Source organism: Anoplolepis gracilipes, chromosome 11 (genome assembly GCF_047496725.1).
Source record: "Anoplolepis gracilipes chromosome 11, ASM4749672v1, whole genome shotgun sequence".
Classification (NCBI taxonomy): Eukaryota; Metazoa; Arthropoda; class Insecta; order Hymenoptera; family Formicidae; genus Anoplolepis; species Anoplolepis gracilipes.
In genome coordinates, this window is record NC_132980.1 from 5812580 (window position 1) to 5835403 (window position 22824).

General features: G+C 26.8%; 1 protein-coding gene across 5 annotated transcripts; it reads left to right on the top strand.

Annotated features, from left to right (window-relative positions):
* Positions 1 to 526: 526 nt before the first annotated feature.
* Positions 527 to 21453, top strand: LOC140671070 (putative fatty acyl-CoA reductase CG5065). 5 transcript variants are annotated; one of them, XM_072902118.1, is made up of 8 exons: positions 527 to 582; positions 13975 to 14254; positions 15565 to 15881; positions 16306 to 16553; positions 17733 to 17919; positions 19045 to 19230; positions 19504 to 19764; positions 20305 to 21453. In XM_072902118.1, exons 2-8 carry the CDS (start codon positions 14006 to 14008, stop codon positions 20381 to 20383), a joined length of 1527 nt encoding a protein of 508 aa, XP_072758219.1. In that variant the 5' UTR covers positions 527 to 582; positions 13975 to 14005; the 3' UTR covers positions 20384 to 21453. The 5 variants fall into 5 exon arrangements, with proteins under 5 accessions (XP_072758219.1, XP_072758222.1, XP_072758218.1 ...); XM_072902121.1 differs by lacking the exon at positions 527 to 582 and adding an exon at positions 1781 to 2017; XM_072902117.1 differs by lacking the exon at positions 527 to 582 and adding an exon at positions 1876 to 2331.
* Positions 21454 to 22824: the final 1371 nt, after the last annotated feature.

The window sequence follows — 22824 nt, forward strand, 5'->3', positions numbered from 1 at the left end:
CATTATTTTATATTAAACTTAAATTGTTTTAATAACGGTATATTAATGTTATAATATTATTTTTGTTTATTGGATTATTATTGATTTAATTTTTAAAAATCATAAAGAAACGTTTAAAAGACGTAAATACAATATTAACTTACAACATAGCATTTGTTATTGTAATTACTGTAACTTCTGAATCTATGTCATGAAAGAATGTTCTTAATGAGATTACAACACTAAAAATGACATACTTGCGACGGTACTGACGTCATTACTGTTAATAATAATAAGTATTACTATAACGATAATTTTTTTTATTTAATAGGTGTGTCTCAGCCATCATTGTACAATATAGATTCATGGTCTCAGCAGCCAAGGATTAATCGGTAGATCTTTGCAGTTATTTTATAATATACAAAATTATCAATCAAGTAGAGGAGGAGATTGAGAGGTAGGGGTAATGTCAAAAGACATTATAAGGTAGGTATACATGAGGTTTGTGTTTCAGTTGCGGAAGTTACAGTGGTGACGACGCATATAAGAGCCAGAAGAGAGAGATATAAACGACGGTTTTACATTTACGCGAGGCCTGCCCAGGTAAGGAGAATGGAAGTGCATGCGCGTGCATTGCATGAATTCAGCAAGAAGAAAGTTCTTCCGTGTTTGTCCGGCCTCGGTGTTGCATAATACTTTCGTTGCAGATGAAGGAAAGTATCTCCTTCTCCCTGTCCTTCTTTCTTCTCCTTCCCCCTTCCCTTCCCTTCTCTCCTCCGTTGCAGCAGCAGCAGCAGCAGCGAGAATGCAGATACATCCGGCCAGATTTCTTACTTTCTTACTCCTGCATGTAACAGTTGAAGTATATGAACATACACACCCGAGAGCGCAACTTTGGAAATCGAAATTTATTGTCGACTGCCCTTTTTTTTTTTTTTTTTTTTTTTCTTTTTTCTTTTTTTTAATATTATTATTGTGTGTCATCGACGTTAAATGTGTTTTCCCATGTGAACGAAAGTGAGATTTTGAAATAAATAGTAAAGTGTCAACCGGGGGATAAAATCGTTTTCTCATGACGGAGACGCGCGCGAGCGGATGTTATCGGTAAATAACTCCGCGAGCGTTTTAAACGAAGACTCGAGTTACAATCGAGTTAAAGGCAACAGCTGGCTGCAACAGATTCAATTACAGCTTCCGCTTAAATACACCGGCGACGTCAACGGTATCGCCTAAAGTGTTAAGCAGATTCCAACTCGCCAACTTCTCCGAAACGACTCTCTGTCAACGCGTCCCTTCTCCCTAGGACCTTTAGAATATTTTTACTCCAACCTACCCACCTATCTATTGACTTTTGGCTTTCCTTCAACTTTACCGTTGCATATGTTAGTACATAGTTATTACTTTGAAGCTACATCATTATTTTCCTCTCTTCTTAATCTCCACTCTAGCGATAGAAAACATTGAATTTTGCACGAAGAATATGATAATATTCTCGCAATCTCTCCATGGGATAACGAATAAGTTTGGGAACCAACTTTGCGATCAGTGGGATACAAGAGGGCGCAACGTAATCTGTGCGAAGGACGGTGAAACAATCCGGAAGGTGACTCGATCAATTTCTCGTCCTCGGTCGGGCCAGTTGACATCCACCCTTTTCAACCCCCTAACGCATGCGTTCACGTAACCCTCATCCCTTCCTCCCCACCCCACCCCACTCCACCCCACCCCTTCCCCCACCCCGTAAACGCACACACGCGTGCACGTTTCTTGCCATCTGTTCGTCGCTGATAGGCGGTGTGCAACGCGCAAGACGAGGCGCGATTAGCAACGTCGACCGAAGTCAAGCCAGTATCTTTCGCCCCTTTTCTTGGGACGGTTCGCTTCTCTTAACGGGCAGGAGAATCCGCGAGGTGGTCGCCCGAGGTGGTCGCCCCCGAATAATAAACGAGCCGCGTGAACACGACGATTGTTACGCTACTCCTCTCGGAAGAATCTTGGATATTTTCGTTGCCCTTCTCCTTTTGTCCCCACCTCTTCGGTGAGTCTGTTTTTGCGACGAGCATCTGGACTTTTTCCTCCTCTTTTCGAGCTTTTTTTTCCCTCTCCTCCTTCCTCCTCCTCCTCCTCCTCCTTCTCCTCTCCTTCTTCGGCCGGTTTTTCGATCGTCATGAGAGAAAAAGGGTTCGCTCGGTGAACTCTCGCGTACGGAAAACGCAATATTCTTACGTACTTAGGCCTGTGGGAAAAAAATACATGCCAACCAACTTAGGCAAATGAAAAGACGAAACCCAGGGAGTGAGAGAATATTAAGGGACAGGGCGCCAGATGTGGACTAATGTCAATGGGCACACAGTGAGTCGACACACGTCACACACGTACAAAATGTCACAAGTTTTAATACGATCTTGATGTTATCTTGATATGTCATAATACCCACTTGTTTTGCGCGCTATCGCTATTTTTTAATGCATCTTCTCGCGATATTGTCTGTCACTCAAACTAGAAATATATATCCTACACCTTTGAAATTACATCGTTATATATACTTAAGTAATCTAATTAATATCTGCTTAACAATGAATTGCCCCGAAATTAATTTTGTCCTGTAATTGTTTGTAATCCAATTGTTATTATTTCTACACGCATGAATTTTTTTCTAAAATAGATTTAAAAGATAAGCTCATAACGTCTCCTAACATGATTATCATGGGGTCATTTTGCCGTGATTTTTTTGTACGTCTTTATGTTACAAGAATTCTGTTGTATTATTTATGTAACTGCGATAAGATAAAATCTGAAGTAAAAAAAAATTAATGATAATACGTATAATACTGCCTTATGACAAGATAAAATATTTACGAGATGTACAATTGTTTTGTATTTTTTTTATTAAAACAAGCTTTGCATTTTTTAGCAATTTTCATGAAAAAAATTAATAAAAAAAAAGTAAAAAGCAATTTTTTTTGTTTTTGTCGTTTGATTAAAGTCACTTTGTCCTAGATTTAATAGATAAACGTATAAACATTGTAAATTAATGCTAATCAAATTCTAATCTAATTCAAGGTATGCTGATATTTACGCACATACATGTAAGCGAAAGTATAACTTCTGGTCTGGCTGACCGATCGATATTTAGAGCGTACAAGTTGATCGATCGCTTTCAAAGTTCTATATACCACGTGGAACGACGTCGCCGATATTGCGTTAACCCTTGCGCTATGAAGAGCATAGGATGAAAGACCAGAAATTGACATATTAAAGGATATTAGATATTGAGTTATATTTAATACAGATATATGCTCAATAACATATATTTTAATATTTTATTTTCTTTTAATTTCTATTTAATACAAAATTTAAGAATAAAATATAAAAGACATATGACCATATTATTTGCTAATTTTTTATATTATTATATTATCATACTTATTTATTATCTATAGGTAGTAATAGATTATAATAACAATAGTAAATATATAAAAATAATAAATTTAAAAAATTATAAAATTTATATAAATTTACATAAATTAATAAAAATAAGATTAGTAATTAATAATAAGTAATTTAATAATTAAGAGAATGCAATAATTTATAAAATATAATAATTATAAAATAAATTATTAATATAATTATTAATGATTATTGATAGAATATAAGTATTAATAGAATTTACATAAATTAAAATTACAAATATTAATAGTATAGAAATATATATAAATTTTGCATATATATGTACGTTAAAACAATAATATGACAATTATTATGCACATAAATTTTTATACGTGTTAAACTCATACGTCATATCATGTTCAATTTACATGGACAAGTGAATGAAACAAATTATTTAAAATTTGCCTTTAGTCGATCATTTTAGCAGTTACTTTTGACCTTTTCAAGTTTTAAGTGTTTCTTTAATTAGTACTTTAGTTTTAATTTTGATTTATTTACTTTAATAATAATTACATTTGTTTTTTAAATACTTTTTTTAAATTTGTTAAAATGTTAAAACATAAAATTCTAAAAATCATTTTAAATTTTCATTCACATTAATGTGGACACTGTCAGTAATATAATATTTTATCCTATGCACTTTAAGCTCTCATATAGTCGATGCGCGCCGTTCTCGCCCCGCTTTCTCTCTTCCTCTACGTTCTCTCTTTTTACACATGCATGGTATCATAATAATTGTTTATTATGCGATCATCTGTAAACTATTTGAATACGTTCTCATTAATAAAGCGCGCGTGTATTGCATCTTATGAAAAAGGAACGGACACGTGACAAAGAAAAGGATTGATATAAAAATAAAAAAAAAATTATAGTAGTCTAGAGAAAAGATCAATAAATTATTAGTTAATGGTTTAATTAGTTTAGTGGTTTAGTCGAGCACGCGATTCATGTTCTGACAATTTCTGTAAACTTGATACTCTATTTTTTTACAAATGAAGATTTTAATACAGAAAATAATATTTTATTCATAGTTAATTGCAATAATAAGAATAATTTCCTGTTCAAAATCATAAAAATACAACAATTTTGAGTAAATAATTGCCACTCAATTTTAAGAAAAAAAAGTCGCTGATTGTATAATAAAAATTGGTCTTTTTATTTTTTTTTCTTTTCCACTCTTTTTATAATTGCACGGCTTAAAGATTACAGTATATATTTGCATTTTAGAAAAATGCTTTACTAATTTCACCCAAACAAATAACACTTTGATCTTAATTACACATATTAATCAAAAGTTCCATCTCATCATACATTCTATAGAAAAAATAAATACAAATATTCTCATAATTTTATATTTATTTATTTGCATTATAAACATTATTATCGTTTCTCTGAATCTGCTAATATTATTTGAAAGCATTAATATAATTAACGGCCATAAAAAATACACGAGAAAAATAATGTATCATTTACTCTTGATTTTATAACTTTCAGGAAGTACGTACATAATAAATACATGAAAATTAAAATATAATAACATGATTGAATAATATTACATTATTAAAATGACAAACAAATCGGTCGATATAATTTGCAACAGGAAAATAACAGAATGATAAACAAATAATAATTAATAATATACACACGAAATTCGGACGGGTGTATGTTTACAGTTTAACTGATTATGCATTGCACAATATAATAAATATTTGCACAAGATTAATTATGAGATGTTAAGAACGAAAATTTTATCAAAATCAAATAATACATATTCGAGTTACAAAATGTTTATTAAAATAAAAGATAAAAGAGATATATTATAGATCACAAAAATATTCGAACTCTGTATATAAAAACGAGTGGCACACATTTGTTATGATCGCCTACACTTTGTAAACTGATATAAAAGTGGATAATTATAATCAATTTTAGCTAAATTAAATATTAATTAAGCATTAAATAAAATGAAAAAAAAACAAATAGTAATAATGATACTGCACAATTTATCAAATCAATCTAGAAGGAAATTTATGTTAATATCCATTATATTACTAGAAAATACAAAATAGAGGTAAATAAAAAAAATTAACCCGAAGATAAAAAAAGGACAATAATTCAAGAATTAAAATACTCTTTTATTTCCGGCACAAAATTATCATCAATTGTTGCTACAATTTAAGAACGTTATTCGAGAATTATATAGAATTTTAAGAAAGATGGTGTTAATACTCTAAAAACATATATTGTTAGCGAGAAAAACAATGCTCTTTGTTTAAATTTTGCAAAGCAGTATATTAATAAAAATAACTAAATACTAATAAAAATAATAAATAATCTGTAAGATATACGTAGTATTATTTTTAAATGAGAATAAATACATCCTGAAATTTTTTTAATATTTTCCGATATTAATACTTATATCTGAAAAGATCAAAATAAATAATTTAGAATTTATTTGTAAAAATAAGTGAATTTTCCGATATGATATTTTATGAAAACTTAATTTAAAATCTTATTTTTACTTTTTGAATTTCTTTCCATTTCTTTAGCTGTATTTATCTGAATATCGTATGTTTAATAATTTTACTTCTTTAAATTAATATCTTATGTACGTTTATCAGATTATCTTTTCCTTTCTAGTTAATATCATGCAGTACAATTAAAGAAACATAAACGCGTACAAAATGATAAAAACTGAAGAGTAAAGTAGCCTTAAATTACCATTAATTTAACATCAATTTAATATTATTGAAATACTTTTTTACTCTTGTATGTCAAAGTTGTAATATTTATCTCTATTTATATTTCTTAGTTGACATTAATGATATATAGAGAGATAATATTGAAAAGAATACAACTGATCATTTAGCACAGTTTTTAGTTGCATAATATAATTCTCCTAAAAGGATTATATTAACAAACTTTTTCACGAAATTTTTTAAATAAAAGGCTAAATTGATATGAGTTAAAGAAAAAAAGTAGATTATAACATACATACACATACAAAAAAATAAAGTTAAAATTTAATTATTTAAATTAAATTTTATTGTAACAGTAATGACAAACGTGTCGTCTGATTTGAAAAAAAGACAATTTTTTATTTCTTATAAATAATATAACATATATTTGTGACAATAAATTTTATTTTCCAAGATTAATGCAAGATTTGATTTAATAGATTTATTAATATTACTTATTGCGTATTATTACGTATATATTACTTATTGCGTAATGTGATCACTCATCTTTTTCCATTATGATTATTTTTCCTATGCAAAAAGTAACTCACAGCCATAACTATTATGCTAATAGCAATTAAGATTTATTGCCAGATAAAAAAAAGTATAGTCAAATATAATAAAATTTTTTTGATTAATTGGAAGTATAAAGTAGTGGTTTTTACATTTAATTGTGATGCGCAACATGAATAGATATAAATAAAACATCACATAAATCGTAATAAGCTAAATTAATGTATGTACGTATGATTTAATACGATGTATTATTCGCGTTCATTCATTACAGAGTTGTGCATTATAACTAATATAAATGCCATGCCTATGAATGTGAGATGTCAAATGTGTTTCTCTTCTTCAACTGAAAATAAATACATCCCGAAATTTTTTAAATATTTTTCGATATTACTTATATCTGAAGAATAAAATAAATAATTCAGACTTTATTGGTAACAGTACGTAAATTTTCCGATATGATGTTTCCTGAAAACTAAATTTAACATTTTTATTGTTTTTACTTTTTGAATTTCTTCCCATTCCTTTAACTGTATCTATTTCAATGTCGTATGTTTAATAATTTTACTTTTTTAAATTAATATCTTATGTACATATATATTTGTTAGATTATCATTTCTTTTCTAGATAATATCATACAACTAAAGAAACATAATGTGTGTAAAATGATAAAACCTGAAATTTCTTGGAAAAAGTAAAATTATATATACAGATAAAAGAAAATCATATGTGAATGTTTTTACACTTAACAAATAAATCTGAATATTATTTGAATTTTAAATTTTTGATGTAAATATTTGTGTTTTGATTGAAAGTCACTAGATTGAAACGTTTGATGTACAAATTTTGTAAAAAAAATTAAATTTACGTTAATTATATTACGCAATATTTATCACGTACAGGTTTCTATGGACCTTACTTTTAATTTAATAATTAATACCACAAGAACCTCTTGCTAATTAAGTCTAACATTTTAATTATTTGTTATTTTATCATAATCTTATAATACATTATTAATGTATTTACATTTTAAACTAATATAATTAATACATAATTAAATAACTAATAACTCAATTCATTTAAGAATAATATTATACAGAGTGTAGAATTAAAAGATTAACACAATTATATTCTTTCGTTAATTTTAGGTGGAGTTTGCTTTACTAAAATTTTTATTCAAGACTTACAATTAGTTACAGAAATATATAATAACAAAATTTGGAAACTAGCAAAAAATAATAACTTTTCTTGATATTTTCGCTGAGGAAAAAGTTGCTTTTTTTGGCATGGGCAATCACGCTATGTAATCCAGGTCCGCGAAATCTAGGACACTTTATATAATAAAAGTAAAATAAAATAATGAAAATAACACTTGAAATAAAATTAATTAGTATAAATAATTGATCGATACTTGTTTCTCAAGTTTTTCAAGTGGTAGGAAAGGTAATCGCTTTATGTATAAAAGTCTGCAAAGTTGCAAATCTCGTTATGAATTTTATATTAGATGCAAACGCGAACATTACTAATTGCTAATAAACAATTATAGCACGGTTATTAGTTTATACTATTATTTTAGAATATTATTTAAAACGTTTATAATTTCATTCCAGTAAATATTATATAATGAAAATATGAATAATAATAATATTGTATAATAAAATCTCTTTAGGAGGGTAAGGAGAGGTTTCTAAAATTCTCAAAAATGAGAATAATAATCTTGGTAAAATACACCAAGAAATATGTTTCTTACTACATATGTGTGCCCTGTGCACTTATCAATTTTGCAGAAAAAATTATTTTTTTACGAAACTGACGCATCAACATCCGCGTTGGCTCTTATTCGCCAATTTTCTAATTTTTTGCTTGTAAATATTAAGAGCCTTATATGCGAAGTATGTAATAAAAATAAAATAAAATAAAATAAAATAAATAAAAATAAAATATAATAATAAAATATCACTTAAAATAAAATTAATTAGTATGAATAATACATTTGCTTTTAAAATACGTAATACGTAAAAAATTATGGCACAGTTATTAGTTTATACTATTATTTTAGAATATTTAAAACGTTTTAAATTCCTTTCCAGTAAACATCGTTATAATATTATATAAGTACAGCAGAGAACGGAATGTTACAGATATTATATAAACCACTAAGCTACCAATTAGTTGTAATTTCTCATTCATAAATCTAATGCAACATATTATATCATCATTACATCCTAGTTACATGCAGCATTAACGATTGAGTCAAACGTAATCAGGCAAATAATAAAAGAAATTATAATTAATTCATAAAACTTAAGATTTAATTTATATAAAAATTAAATTTCGATTTTTCGTCTTTAATTTTTATCGCTACCATGTTACGTCACTGCAAAAAATATCACTTACCGTGTTATAACAACTATATGAATTATGTATAACGAATTATATGAATTTTTTTTCTTGCACTATATGTATGTCGAAATAAATTAGTCCTTTCTTTGCATATCAACTTTTATGTTTGTAAAAATAGACGTCGATATAAAGTGTAAGAAAAACTCTTTCTTTCATGAATTAAGGCTCCTGAGTACTCGCCGCGAAACTTCGATGTCGACGGTGGCGACCAATTTATGTTGCGACCTACGTCGTAATTTTTTACTTTTGCTAGTGTTGTGATGTGCAACGTATTTATGAAAATTGTCCAAAAATATCCGGCTGCCAAGCTGTGTAAGGAATAAACTATGTAAAGTAACATTTTTCTTTCCTTTTGACAGCTGTCAAATCGACTCGGACACAATTTACAGTTATTTATCATTTGTTAGGAGAAAGGATTACCAGCCAAACATTTTTACAAGTTGAAGAGATTAATAGTATTATTTTGTATTCAAATATGTTTTTACTTACATGTCAGTCGCAACATAAATCAAGGTATCATTGCCCGCTATTTCTCGCTTATGATGTCAGCACGCAAATTCTTAAACTCTGTGTCCCCTTTACGGAGACACAACAATATAATTTATATATATTATCTAAGAAATATTATATTATAAATTTACATATAATAAATTATATATATATATATATATATATAATGTTTTTGTAATGTTTCATTGCAATTTGCAATATTGCAACGTTGCTGTAATGTAATTGCAATGATCTGTGCTATATGGGTATTTACTACATATTATAAACAATCTCAATCAAACAATATTTTGTAAATGTATTTTTAATATTGATTATTCATTAAATGTACACATTGTACATTTTTGAAAAAAAATTTAAAAACATTAAAATCATGGGTTAAGTCTTCTTTTTTTCTACTAAAAAAATGTTTATTTTAATAAATTCTCTAAATTATTATTTTAAACGAATTATTTCATAAAAGTAAATTAAATAATTAATAAACATTAAATAAATATTATTTTTACAATTAAAACGTTACATAATAAGCAAACGTTTTGTAATGTTCGTAGTTGCGTCTCATCTCCTCTGACCATTGTCCTTTTTTGATGTAATGTTTTACATTTTGTGATTCCGAATCCCATGCTTATGTCTTTCGTGAAAACTTCTGTGACTTCAGTAATCCATTTAGTTTTGTTTTGATCGCTGTGTATATTTTTATATCGTCATTAGGGGGTACATTAGGAGGCTTATTGTGTGCTGCTTCTGCTTGTTGTTTCTGATGTATCTGTCGTATCTGTATTTTGTGCTGTTTAATAGATCGAAGAGCGGATTTATGCACATGCAGAACCACAATGCACTAAATGAGTCTCTTTGAAATATGCCTTTTTTATTTTTATTTCGTCTGTTTGTATGGTATTTGTTGGTGTTCTAAGGTGTATTCGGATTCTCCATGTTTGCATCATCGTGTTTAAGGATGATTGGATTTGTGTGTTTACTTTATAGATTTGTAGAATTTTCTGTAGCCATGTATATGGAACTGTGTCGAAGACCTATTTGTAATCTCTTGTAATGTTGCATTGTTATTATTATTGTGTGTAATTATGTTCAAATACTTCGTTATATATACTTCTTATTTTTTTTTATGTGTTTCCTTTGATAGCTTGTGTAAGTCTTCCTATGTCCTTTCCTTATTATTATTATTATTATTATTATTATTATTATTAAAGTAATTATTTAATTTAATAATAATATAATTTATTTTAATAATAATAATAATAATAATAATAATAATATGGAAAGAACATAGGAAGACTTACACAAGCTATCAAAGGAAACACATAAAAAAAAATAAGAAGTATATATAACGAAGTATTACACATAATCAAAAAAAGTAAAACACATAATAAAATATAACGAAATATGTGTAAAAAAATATAACGTAATATACATAATTATAAATTGCTATAAAAATGAATGAGACTGCAATAATGTTAATTGCTGGTTGCGTGTTGTTGAGTTAATTCCCGCTTCATCTCATACTTAACGTGGGTCAGTGCACTGTCTATGATAATTATCTCCGGTGAGATAAGAATCCGTCGCGAGCCATAATTTATAAATGCATCTTGAGGCCAGAGCTTGGAAATGAATTATTTTCTCGCATCAAATAGAGAGAAAGAGAAGAAAGAAGGAAAGAAGAGTAAATTATTAAAGTGATAAGAGACTAACGTAAACTCGACCTTGATAAAACGATTGTTTGTTGATTGTATCGAAAGTAAACAAATGTTTCAGAAGATGTTCGATTGATGTGAGAGACTATTTAATGTATTATTATTAAACAATTATATCGATAATAAAATGCTCGATTGATTATTTAATGCATTAAATATTAATATCGAATATAAATCTTTATAATAATCACAATATTTATAGATTAAAAGATGCATTAATTTCTAATTTCTTTTTAAATATACATTATTCTTATGAATTCCATTGGTGCACTAAAGATGTAGATTTCATGCATTTTAAAATGCACGAGAGTTTATTTGTAGCAGAAATCCGAAATTAAATAATAAGATTAAACTCGAAGAAGAATTACATTATAATTGTGACAAAAGAGGAAATATTTTCTTTTATAAAAATTCAAAATCTTCCAAATCGATGTTCAATATTATTAATAATTACTAAAAATAAATAATAGACGTTTGCATGTCCATTATTATTTCTTTTTTTTATATTCTTTTTTATATGCTGTTTAATTATTTAAAATGAGACAATTTGACTTTTTACTCTCTTACATTTTCTTCTTCAAAATTAAAATAATCACTGAAAAAAAGACTTTTTGAAAATTAAAAAAAAAACAAAGCAAGTTTTTCTAATTGAAATAAGATAAATTATTCCAATCTTTGATTCAGATCATGTTAATATTAAAGAGAATATTTCCCGATTGTAAATTCGATTTTTGTCTCGACTATAAAGTCAAATTTTTTATCCATTTCTCAAGCAAGCGAATTTCAATTTCTTATCTCATATCTGACATTAAAAGAGTCATATTATAAAACAATTTAGAAAGAATTATCATAATTGTGGGATAAAAGAAAACATTTTATCTTATTCAAAATCTTCTTTCAACATCGATGTTGATCAATCTTTTCAATATTAATTTTTAAACTTTTTATTGTAAAAAATGAAGCATATATAATTACTAACAATAAGAAGAAATATTAAGGATGTTTGCGTATTTTTTATTTTAGCAATCTTTAGATATGCTATAATTATTTAATTATTTAAAATAAGAGACATTTGACTTTTTATATTTATATGCTTTTCCTTCTTTTAAAATTAAATTGTCTGCTGAAGGAAAGATTTTTCAAAACAAAAGGCTAGTTCCCTAATGAAATGAATTTTATAAATCAGTCCAATATTTGCTCGACCATGTTATTTGTTGTATCAATATTGTAAAGAATGTTTCTTGGTTATGAGATCGATTTTTTCCTCGATTATAAGATCATTAATTATTCATCCATTACTCGAGCAAACAAGTTTCAAATCTTATCTAACGTCGAAAAAAATCATATTATAATCATTTTCGGGGTTCCTTGGAATCTTAATATGTTAAAATATATTATGAAAAAAAAATGTAACAAGTAAGACTATTATGCGAAATTTACATTATTCGTGTACTTTTGAACACTGATTTTAGTAAAATTATATAATTTTAAAGCAATTGTTACTAGAAAATAGTAAGTAATGATAGAAATGTTACTCTTGTCTAGAAATTTTCATAAAAATTCAAAATTTTATAAACAAGACAAGAGTATAATTTATATACACATATACTTTATAAATAATTCATATAAATGTTATGAAATACATTTTATATCTTTTTAAGAAGAAATTGAATTTTTTCAAAATAGATTTTACATAATATTATCTTAAAAGTCCTTTTAATATAAAAAATAAAATTGAAGTACAATTGAAATACATTCTTGAGAAAAAAATTCTTAAAATTTTTGTAAAATCAGACCAGCTCCTGAAGCGTGACTTTAATAAAATAAAATAGTTTTTTACAAAAAATTAATATAATTTTCGAAATTGATGTCAGTCTTAATTTGTTTTTTAAATATTCAAAGAACATATAACACTGAGCAAAGTAGGTTCGCAAACGGCATATATAACCTTTCGCTCAACTATATCACGAAACTGTGTTCAATAAAATATTAATAAGATCTTTTTCCGACGTCGGTTGATGACCGTCACCACGGTTATATTGATTTAAGAGATACGGTAAAAGTAACGATGTTTCAGGTCAAGGTGCAACTATAATCATTGCATAAATAATGCGTATATTACGTGAACAAAGCCTCGTATAAAGTATCTTACTTCTTTTCAAATCCTCCTTCTATTGCATAATCTTAATTAATTGACAGAAAAAAATTAATACTTTTATTAAAAAATTAGTTCGTTCTAACTTTATAAGTAATCCACTACATGCATAAATAAAAAAACTAAATTTTTTTATCAAATATGGTTTTTTAAAAAAAAACAAGCCTCGTTTCCTTAAAAAAATTATATATATGTTATGTATTTACTTTTGTTAGCATTAAAAAATATCGAAATATTTTATAATCGGCTTCCTCCATCTATTCGCAATTTACAAATAAAAACATTTTATAAGTCAAAACTAATTTTTTTTTAGTTTTTAATTTTTTTATTATTTTATTAATTTTATTTTTTTATATTAATGAAAAATGATAAGAAAAATAATATTATATTTAAAAAGATAATGAAAAAAATATACTTTTTTTCTCTCATTAAAAAAATGGTTTTTTTTTTACATCTCCATAGCCATGTAAAACTTTATGGATTTATTCTCTAATGTTAATTTCTTTTTTTTTTCTTATAGATCCTGCGTAAAATTTGATACACATATCAAAATGGGTACGACAAACGCACAAACCAATTCGGAACACGCACCCGATGAGGTTCACTCGAGAGGAACTTTGATCGACACATTCTTCGCGGAAACGGTGATCCTTGTAACCGGCGCTACTGGTTTCTTAGGAAAAGCTCTCCTGGAGAAGCTGCTACGCTCGTGTCCTCGTGTAGCAGCGATTTTTGTTCTAATCCGTCCAAAAAAGAGCCGGTCTATCGAAGAACGCTGCAAGGAACTACTGGAAAATCCTGTTTGTATAGACATATGTTTGCTTATCATATCGTAAGATTATTTGAAGAGAAAATATTTTCATGTCGTTTACATAAAACGCCATATAAAAGAAATGTCCAAGTTTCGTTTCTTACTTTAAGTTTAAAAAGTTTTTATTTCTTTTTCATCGAATCCAGTAAATGAAGATATATCAGAATGATTGTATCAGGCTACTGTAGAGCGTTAATGAAATTGGACTGTCGTTTAAAAATGTACGTCATAGGAAAAAACACACAGATTTAAAATTCTAAAAAATTAAATTCAAATGACCTGTCAATATAGATATATCTCATAAACATGCATGTTTTTTTTATTAGTTAAAAATTATCAAAATTAAGCACTTTTGAAAGAAACACATTCTCCTTTTGGAATATCCTACATTATCATACATCAATCATTTCACAGAAATCTTGGTCTCAAGTAGCAAAGTAACTTCAGAAGTCGACATAATGTCTATAGTCATTTACTACATCGGCTAATAATAAAAAGCGTCATTTCTTACATCCGTCAAAAATGTCATTTTGAAGGCGTCCAAAGCCCTTTTGAAATTTGTATTAGGTTTATAGTTTATCTGCTTACTGCTATGTACTATCCGTTATCTATACTCCTATTCACAAGTTTTTGTCATGAGAAAATATAAAGCCTACGACTAATAAGACTGTAACAATTATTTCTAAGAGTTTAATATACAATTCAAGAGGGATACAAAGGATTCAAATATATTAAATTGATTTCTTAAAAATTAGACAACTAAATGTGTATGAATACTCAGTTTTGTCTCATCTATATATTACATTAATATGTTATTACATGTTAATCAAAAAATCGTCAGAAAATGACATCTTGAGGATGTAAAATATCAACGTCATTTTCAGGTTTTATGAGACCTTAAGATATCTAATTAATCATTTTGTGAGCACATATCACGTTATAATTTTATTTTGCATCAGATTGACATTTTTTAGATTGGACGCAATAGCGCATATATGTATGTATATATGCACATGTTAAATTAATGCAATATTGATTCCAACTTATAACCTCCGCTATAGAAGCGACAATTTAAATATTTCACCTGCGACGTGCTTATACTTAAAGTGTGAAACACAGTCATCAATAGATATGACGAAAGATCGTAATTGTTGTCTTATGACCTTTCTCACTATTTGTCATAATTATCACTTGCAAAGTTATTAATAAGTGGAAAATATCAGGACAGGAATATATTTTTACATTTATTATGTATATTTCTTATGAAACAACAAGAAATGGATTTTTTCTCCATTGTAGGTTTTCGATAGAATACGATCGGAATTTCCCGGCGCCTTGAACAAGATCATTCCCGTGAAGGGCGATATAGGCATGCCGGAATTGGGACTCGAACTCGAGGATAAGAATATGTTAACACAGCAGGTTAACATTGTTTTTCACAGCGCGGCGACCGTACGTTTTAACGAACCTTTGAAGGTGGCCGTTAATCTAAACACAAGAGGCACGGATCGTATGCTAGACTTGTGCAGGCACATGACGAACCTCATTAGCGTCATTCACGTTAGCACGGCCTACAGTAACGCCGATCGACGAGAAATTGGGGAATCAGTATATACGTAAGATTTCAATTATAATTAAAAATACATAATTTTTGATCGAACTATCTTGCTGTAAAGATATTCCGCATTTCATGATATCCCATCTCTTGGAACTATCACATCCAGAATCCTCAAGGCACATTCAGTCCCACTTCAATGTTAGAATGGCTTTCCATGGGTTTAATTCCACCTCTGATAAAACTACAAGCATCTCTTGAACAGGAAAAGTAACTGAAATTTATTCGATTCTAGAACTTACACACATAGAACTCCTTACCACCATACTCCCTCTGCTCGCTTATATATCTTTTTCCTGACCCCCTATAACACAAATCCTACAAAATTAAGTTTGCTTTTTGTGTGACAATAATGAAATATGTTTTCAAGAAGCACACATTTTAGAAAAAAACTCTTATAACGATACATATTGTCAATGTTACAGCACAGACATAAAGCCGTACACAGTGATCGACATGTGCGAAAATTTGGATGACGAGACGATAGGAATAATAGAGAAGAGACTAATCGGTAATCATCCAAATACATATACATTGACCAAAGGTTTGGCAGAACAGATTGTGCTGTCTAAGGGGAGCGGTCTACCAATCGCGATCGTACGACCGAGTATAGTTTGCGCTGCGTATCAAGAACCATATCCAGGCTGGATAGACAATGTTTGCGGAATTACAGGTATAATATTTATAGTCAAGCAAATTTAAAATTTTAATGACGAAGCTACCTCTCGAGAAAAAGAAATGGATATAATGAGCATATACGTAGTTAGACATAAAAATATCTGATACATATGCAAGTTTATATAACAAAGTATAATAATATTTTACTTTGGCACAATATGATTTTATATAATCTCATTATTTATTCGGATGGGAAAAAAGTCCATATATAATCACAGATATAAATACATATGTATATATAATTATATATAATTATGAATGTTTACTCTCTTGATAAAAATGAAAAAAAATAATTAAAAATTAATTAGGAAAATAATTTTAAAATAAATTAATATTAAATTGTAAATTTATATATGTGAGCAATTTTTTCTCATTTCTTTAAATTTTATTTTCTTTTTGAAGAGTAATGAGAAAATTATTCTTCTAATTATTATTTAATTACTCTTTTTATTACTTTCTTTAAACACACGGACAAAAAATATATAAGAAAAAGAAAGCATATATGAATATATTATTATGTATTTATATTTTGACTATATTTATTATAATTTTTATTCAAAACCAAAATATATAAAAAATTACTAGAAATATATGAAGAAACATATATTAATAATACATTCATTTTACATTTATAATATATTTATAAGATATACAATAATAATTAATTAATCACGCTTATGCCCGGTAAAAAATTTCTCATATATAATTATATATAACAATATAAAAGTATATAGAAATATATAAAATTCTGTATAAGTTTATGTATAGTTATGTATAGTATGCATAATTTTGTATTGTCGTTAACTGACATCTAGCCAACATTAATATAAAATTATATATAATTATATAATAAGTGATATATTATTATATATAATTATACATAACTTATACAAAATTTTATATATTTCTATATAATTTTATATGGTCATATATCATATATGATTATACATAACAAATATTTTACCGGGTGTACGTGCCCATGACATTAACTCGTCAAGAGAATTTTATTAATTTTATTAAAATAAAACAAGTTATTATATAATGAAAAATAAAGATAGTAATAAAAAATTGCATAAAAAGAACCGAGTGTTGCTAATGAATTAATTTTCTTCTGTATTAATTAATATCAAATATGTATAGACACGTACACATATTACATTCTGCTATTTGATAGGTATAATGACGGAAATAGGCAGAGGCACTATTAGAAGCATCGTGTGTAATGCAAATTTAGTAGTAGACGTTATACCTGTCGACTTTGTCGTCGATACGTTAATATGCGCGTCTTGGCATAACGTTGTACAACGTAACGATACGATAAGGATTTACAATTGCACCAGCAGCACACTGCATCCGATCACGTGAGTATTCGTGATAAACATAATAAAACATAATAAAAAAATTATTTCATGTCCTGATCCAGACAGCATACAATACTTATAAAATATATATGAAATATTTAATAATTATTTAAATGTTTTTTAAATATTTATCCAAATATTTTATAAATATTTTTATAATTTTAGAGATTGAACAAATCATAAAAATATATCATAAATATTTGTAGTAATATTTACAAAATATTATTATACAATTATTTATTTTTTTATTTACCATAAATATTATATAAAATATTTAATCTCTATTTTAATAATATGTTAAATACAAATAATTTTTTCTCTTTATATATATATAAAATATTTATATAATATTTAAAAAAATAAACGGTAAAAATACTTATGAATTTATCATAAATATTATGTGTCTGACAAAGGAATAATCAGAAGTGTCTCTCATTGATTTTAATGCGCTCTGGATTGTAGAGCATAAAAAAATATTAGACCCATATTTTTTAGCTGCATATCTCAACATTTAGGGGTTGAAACAACCCTTTGAAGAATAACGAATTTTTCGTTTGTAGCCAATTCTTTAAAAATTTTGTAAGAATAAAAATTAAAGAGTATTAAAAGCCAAATTTATTCATGTATAATAATATATGGATTCTACGAGCCAATTTTGAGAAAACAAGAAAACTTTATTTTAGAAGCGCTACGTTATAAGTTATAGTGTTCGTGGAATCCATATATTATTATACGTGGATAGATTTGGCTTTTGATACTCTTTAATTTTTATTCTTACAAAATTTTTAAAATTTTGCAAAATAAGGAGTGGTAGTAGTAAATTATATAAAAATTTAACATTTTTGAAAAATATAATTATACTCTTGTAAAAAGTACAAAATACCATAAAACTTTTGTATAAAACATTTTTTCGTATATCTTATATTTTTAAAGATATTCGCTAAAAACGAAAAATTCATTATTCTTCGAAGAGTTCTTTCAACCCCTAAACGTTGAGATACGCAGCTAAAAAAAAAATATAAGTATAATATTTTTTTATGCCCTACAATATATCCAAAACTCATTAAAATTGGTGAGGGACACTGCCAACCGTTCCCTTGTGAATAAAGAAAATATTTCTTGCAGATGGCGTGAATTTGGATATCTTACGAAAAAACACGCTATAGAGTCCCCATCGAGATACGTGATGTGGTACCCGAATTTTACGTTTAGGACAAACAAATTTATTCACTTTATTATAGTAACTATGTGTCACTTCTTACCTGCGTTTATTATAGATCTTATATTAAGGGTCAAAGGTTGTAAACCTATGTAAGTACTTTCCCTTTCTTGTTTTGACCACGTATATGTCAAAAAAAACAATTTTAAGTAAATGTCTGGATTAAGTTACATCTCACAAATCATTTTCATTTATTTCATATAACAGGGACTACAAACATAAGTAAGATATAACAACAAAATAATACAAATAAATAGAAATAAAAATCTCTATCATATCAAATAAAAACGATCTCTGAGATTTTAAATTATTCCAAACATTTGCCCAACTTTATTTATAATAATAACGAATCATCTTTTTTTTAGAATGATGAAAATCACCAAACGCTTTGAGCATGCCGCTAAAAATGGAGAGTTCTTCGCGATGAACGAATGGAAATTTTGCGTTGATAACATGACGAAATTAGTAAAATTCGTAAGAGCGTCCGGAAATTGTGACGATTTCAACATAGATATCAAGAGCTTAGATTGGGATACGTATTTACACCAATATATGTTAGGAATTAGAAAATATATTTTGAAAGACAATCCAGATACATTGAATAATGCCCGAAGTCGTTTATCGAAGTAAGTCTCTTAATTTTATAATTATTTTAAATAATATACAATATTTATGATAAATATTTATAATTGTTTTTATTATTTATGTTTTTTAAATATTACATAAATATTTTCTTCTAATTTCATAATTACTTTAGACAGTACAAAATATTTATGATAAATATTCATAAATATTTTAATTATTTTTTTATTATATAAATATTTTATACATATTTTACATATTATATTAAAAGAAAAAAAAACGATAAAACCTATATTTCACATATTATTAAAATATAGAAATATTTTAAGTGATATTTATAATTAAAAAATAAATAAAATAATAAATATTTGTAATAATATTTTGTAAATATTTTTAAATATATACTGGGATGTTTATAATAAATTTTCACATGATCTGTTCAATTTAAGATTACAAAAGTATTTATAAAGTATTCAAATTATCATAAACATTTCATATATATTTTATAAATATTGTGTGCTGTCTTAGTGATCACATTTTCACGCTTGTACGAGAAATAAATCGATCTTTAATCTGTATTACAGATTGTACTGGATGCATAAATTAAACAAAATATGCAGTATATTCGTATTATTAGGAATGCTCAAATGCATCAGCCGGTGATGTTATCGAAAAACCATAGAGAAGCTTTTGGATCACAATTCCAAAAATGCTGCAAAAACACTGCGAAAAGAAATATTTTAGGAAAGGGACATATAACTTTGAAATATTAAACCGTTGCCGAGTACTAATACACTAATTAAAATCAGATACTTATATAATTCTATAATGAGAAAGAGAGGAAAGGGGAGAGGATAGGAAAAATAATAATTCAAAAAATAATATAATTTTTGGGAAATGTAAATGCAGAAATTACTGTAAATACTGTAAAACTATTTTACTTTGAAACATTTTCTCACACTTTCTGTCTCACGTTTTCCATGATAAGTACATACTAAGTTAGCTTCGTAAAGCTGTGTCAACCTCCTAATCTACGATTGACACGTACAAAAAAAAATGTTGTGTCTCTTATTTTGAACTATTCTATCAAGACATAGGGAGACCAAAGATCAAAGATGGAAATTTTCTTATATTATATATAAATCCACGTTGATTTCTTTTATCAGTAATTATCATGTTGTTACAACATCGTAGAAAAATTATGTATACATTATTTTCAAACAATACAATAGATACAAAATTATTAACCGATATTTCAAGAAAATCAATCAAATTATAATTTCCACAGTAATCGCTATATATTTTGTATCTTATTCAAATTTTTGTGATTGTAAATTTTGCGTACATTGTTTCGGAAACGATATACGTAAACGAAACTTTTACATATAGTACAATATATGAAGATATGAATAACCGGAATTTTTTAATATGCGATATTATTCTCAAAGACTGATTTTAATTATTACATTTTAAAAATAATTAAAAACAAAAAACACACAACATATAATACGTATATAAGAGGGACCTATACTGTATTGCCTTATTGATTATCAATATCAAAATGAAATTATTTTTGCTAATTCAAACACTTTTATAGATCATCATATGATTAAAATTCTATCTCATATCACGCTCACAGGAACAAGTAAATTTATTTGTAAAAAATTTTAAACAAAATAACTCATGACTGATTAATTTCTATGGAAACAATACTAAAACTGAAAGGGACTATAGGCGGCTGTGACATAAAACAATCACGTGCAAGAGCTTAAAATTTGCGCGCGCGTATTAATTATATTAACAAACTGCTTCATATACGAAGATAAATTTAAATTTGGAAAATTCTATGAATATCTCTGTAATATGGTAAATGACATAATATATTTATGTATATATATATATATATATATACATATATATATATATGTGCAATTTTATTTAAATATCTTGAGAGTATCATGTACAAACTATTTTAAAATATAATCCTCTATCTCAAATTTGCTCATAATTTTTTGGTCCACACTTATTATTCTTAAATTTTGATTTGGCATTTATAACAGAAAATGACTATAAATGAAAAATCAAAAAAGAATATTTTATCCACTCGATTATTTATAAAATATGACAGCTTAGAAGTAATGTTACAATTTTTATTATTCTCAAGATAAAAAATACGAGCACTTAAATCGTATTAAATCTGTTCCTGAGAGTAAGTCTTTTTAAACATCTAAATTGCTTTTTTCACGCATAACAAATATGTACTAAATATACTTCGACAAACTAATGAAATATGTACATTATTATTAAGCGATATCATGACTATGTTTTTATATACATAAGTGTGTATATTGTGAACACTGTTGTAATGTATCAAACTTGTACATGACTTGTAATTATATAAACAATGTTTGTAATTAATATCTGACTTCTTCGACTATAAATATTCGTATATCACCAAAAATTTAGAATATGTTGTCAATAAAGAACTTGATTCAACATTTTGCGTAAGAGATTCACTATTTGTTCCTCTTGAAAAAAGAAAACTAAAAAATATGATTCTATTCCTAGTAAAAACAAAATGTCATAATTTCCTAGAAAATTTTAGGAATTTTTTATAATTTAAATTTATGAAAAAAAAGACTTATTCAGGGTTTTTAAATATTTTTCACAAAGTTATGGAATAAAAAACCAGAGAATATTTTTCCCTGTTTTTGACTGCATTTTATTTAACTATACAAATTAATGCAAGCGTTATTCTATTTTTTATTTTCCACTAGATATCGAACGAAAATAGAATACACCATGTGTTGATTTCCATTAACACGTTATGCTACCTTTGTTCGATATTCAATGGAAAATAAAGATACAATAGAATAACACTTTCAGTCTTGTAATTCATTAAATATGAAATACATTTAAAAAAAAGAGAGAGAAATAAAAACTGATAAATTTTAAATTTCTTAGATTGCGAAAATATTTTAAATGCTTTCTGATATAATAATCTAAAGAAATATTAGAAATAATGTAAATTTACAATAAATAATATATTATTATAAATCTCATAAATTTTTAGATTCTTTTTCTGAACATTTCTGAAAAGTGCC

Coding starts and splice junctions, on each gene's coding strand:
- LOC140671070 (XM_072902117.1), top strand. Junction 16,554..17,732: donor CAATGTTTGCGGAATTACAG/GTATAATATTTA, acceptor GCTATTTGATAG/GTATAATGACGGAAATAGGC. Junction 19,231..19,503: donor GTCAAAGGTTGTAAACCTAT/GTAAGTACTTTC, acceptor TCTTTTTTTTAG/AATGATGAAAATCACCAAAC.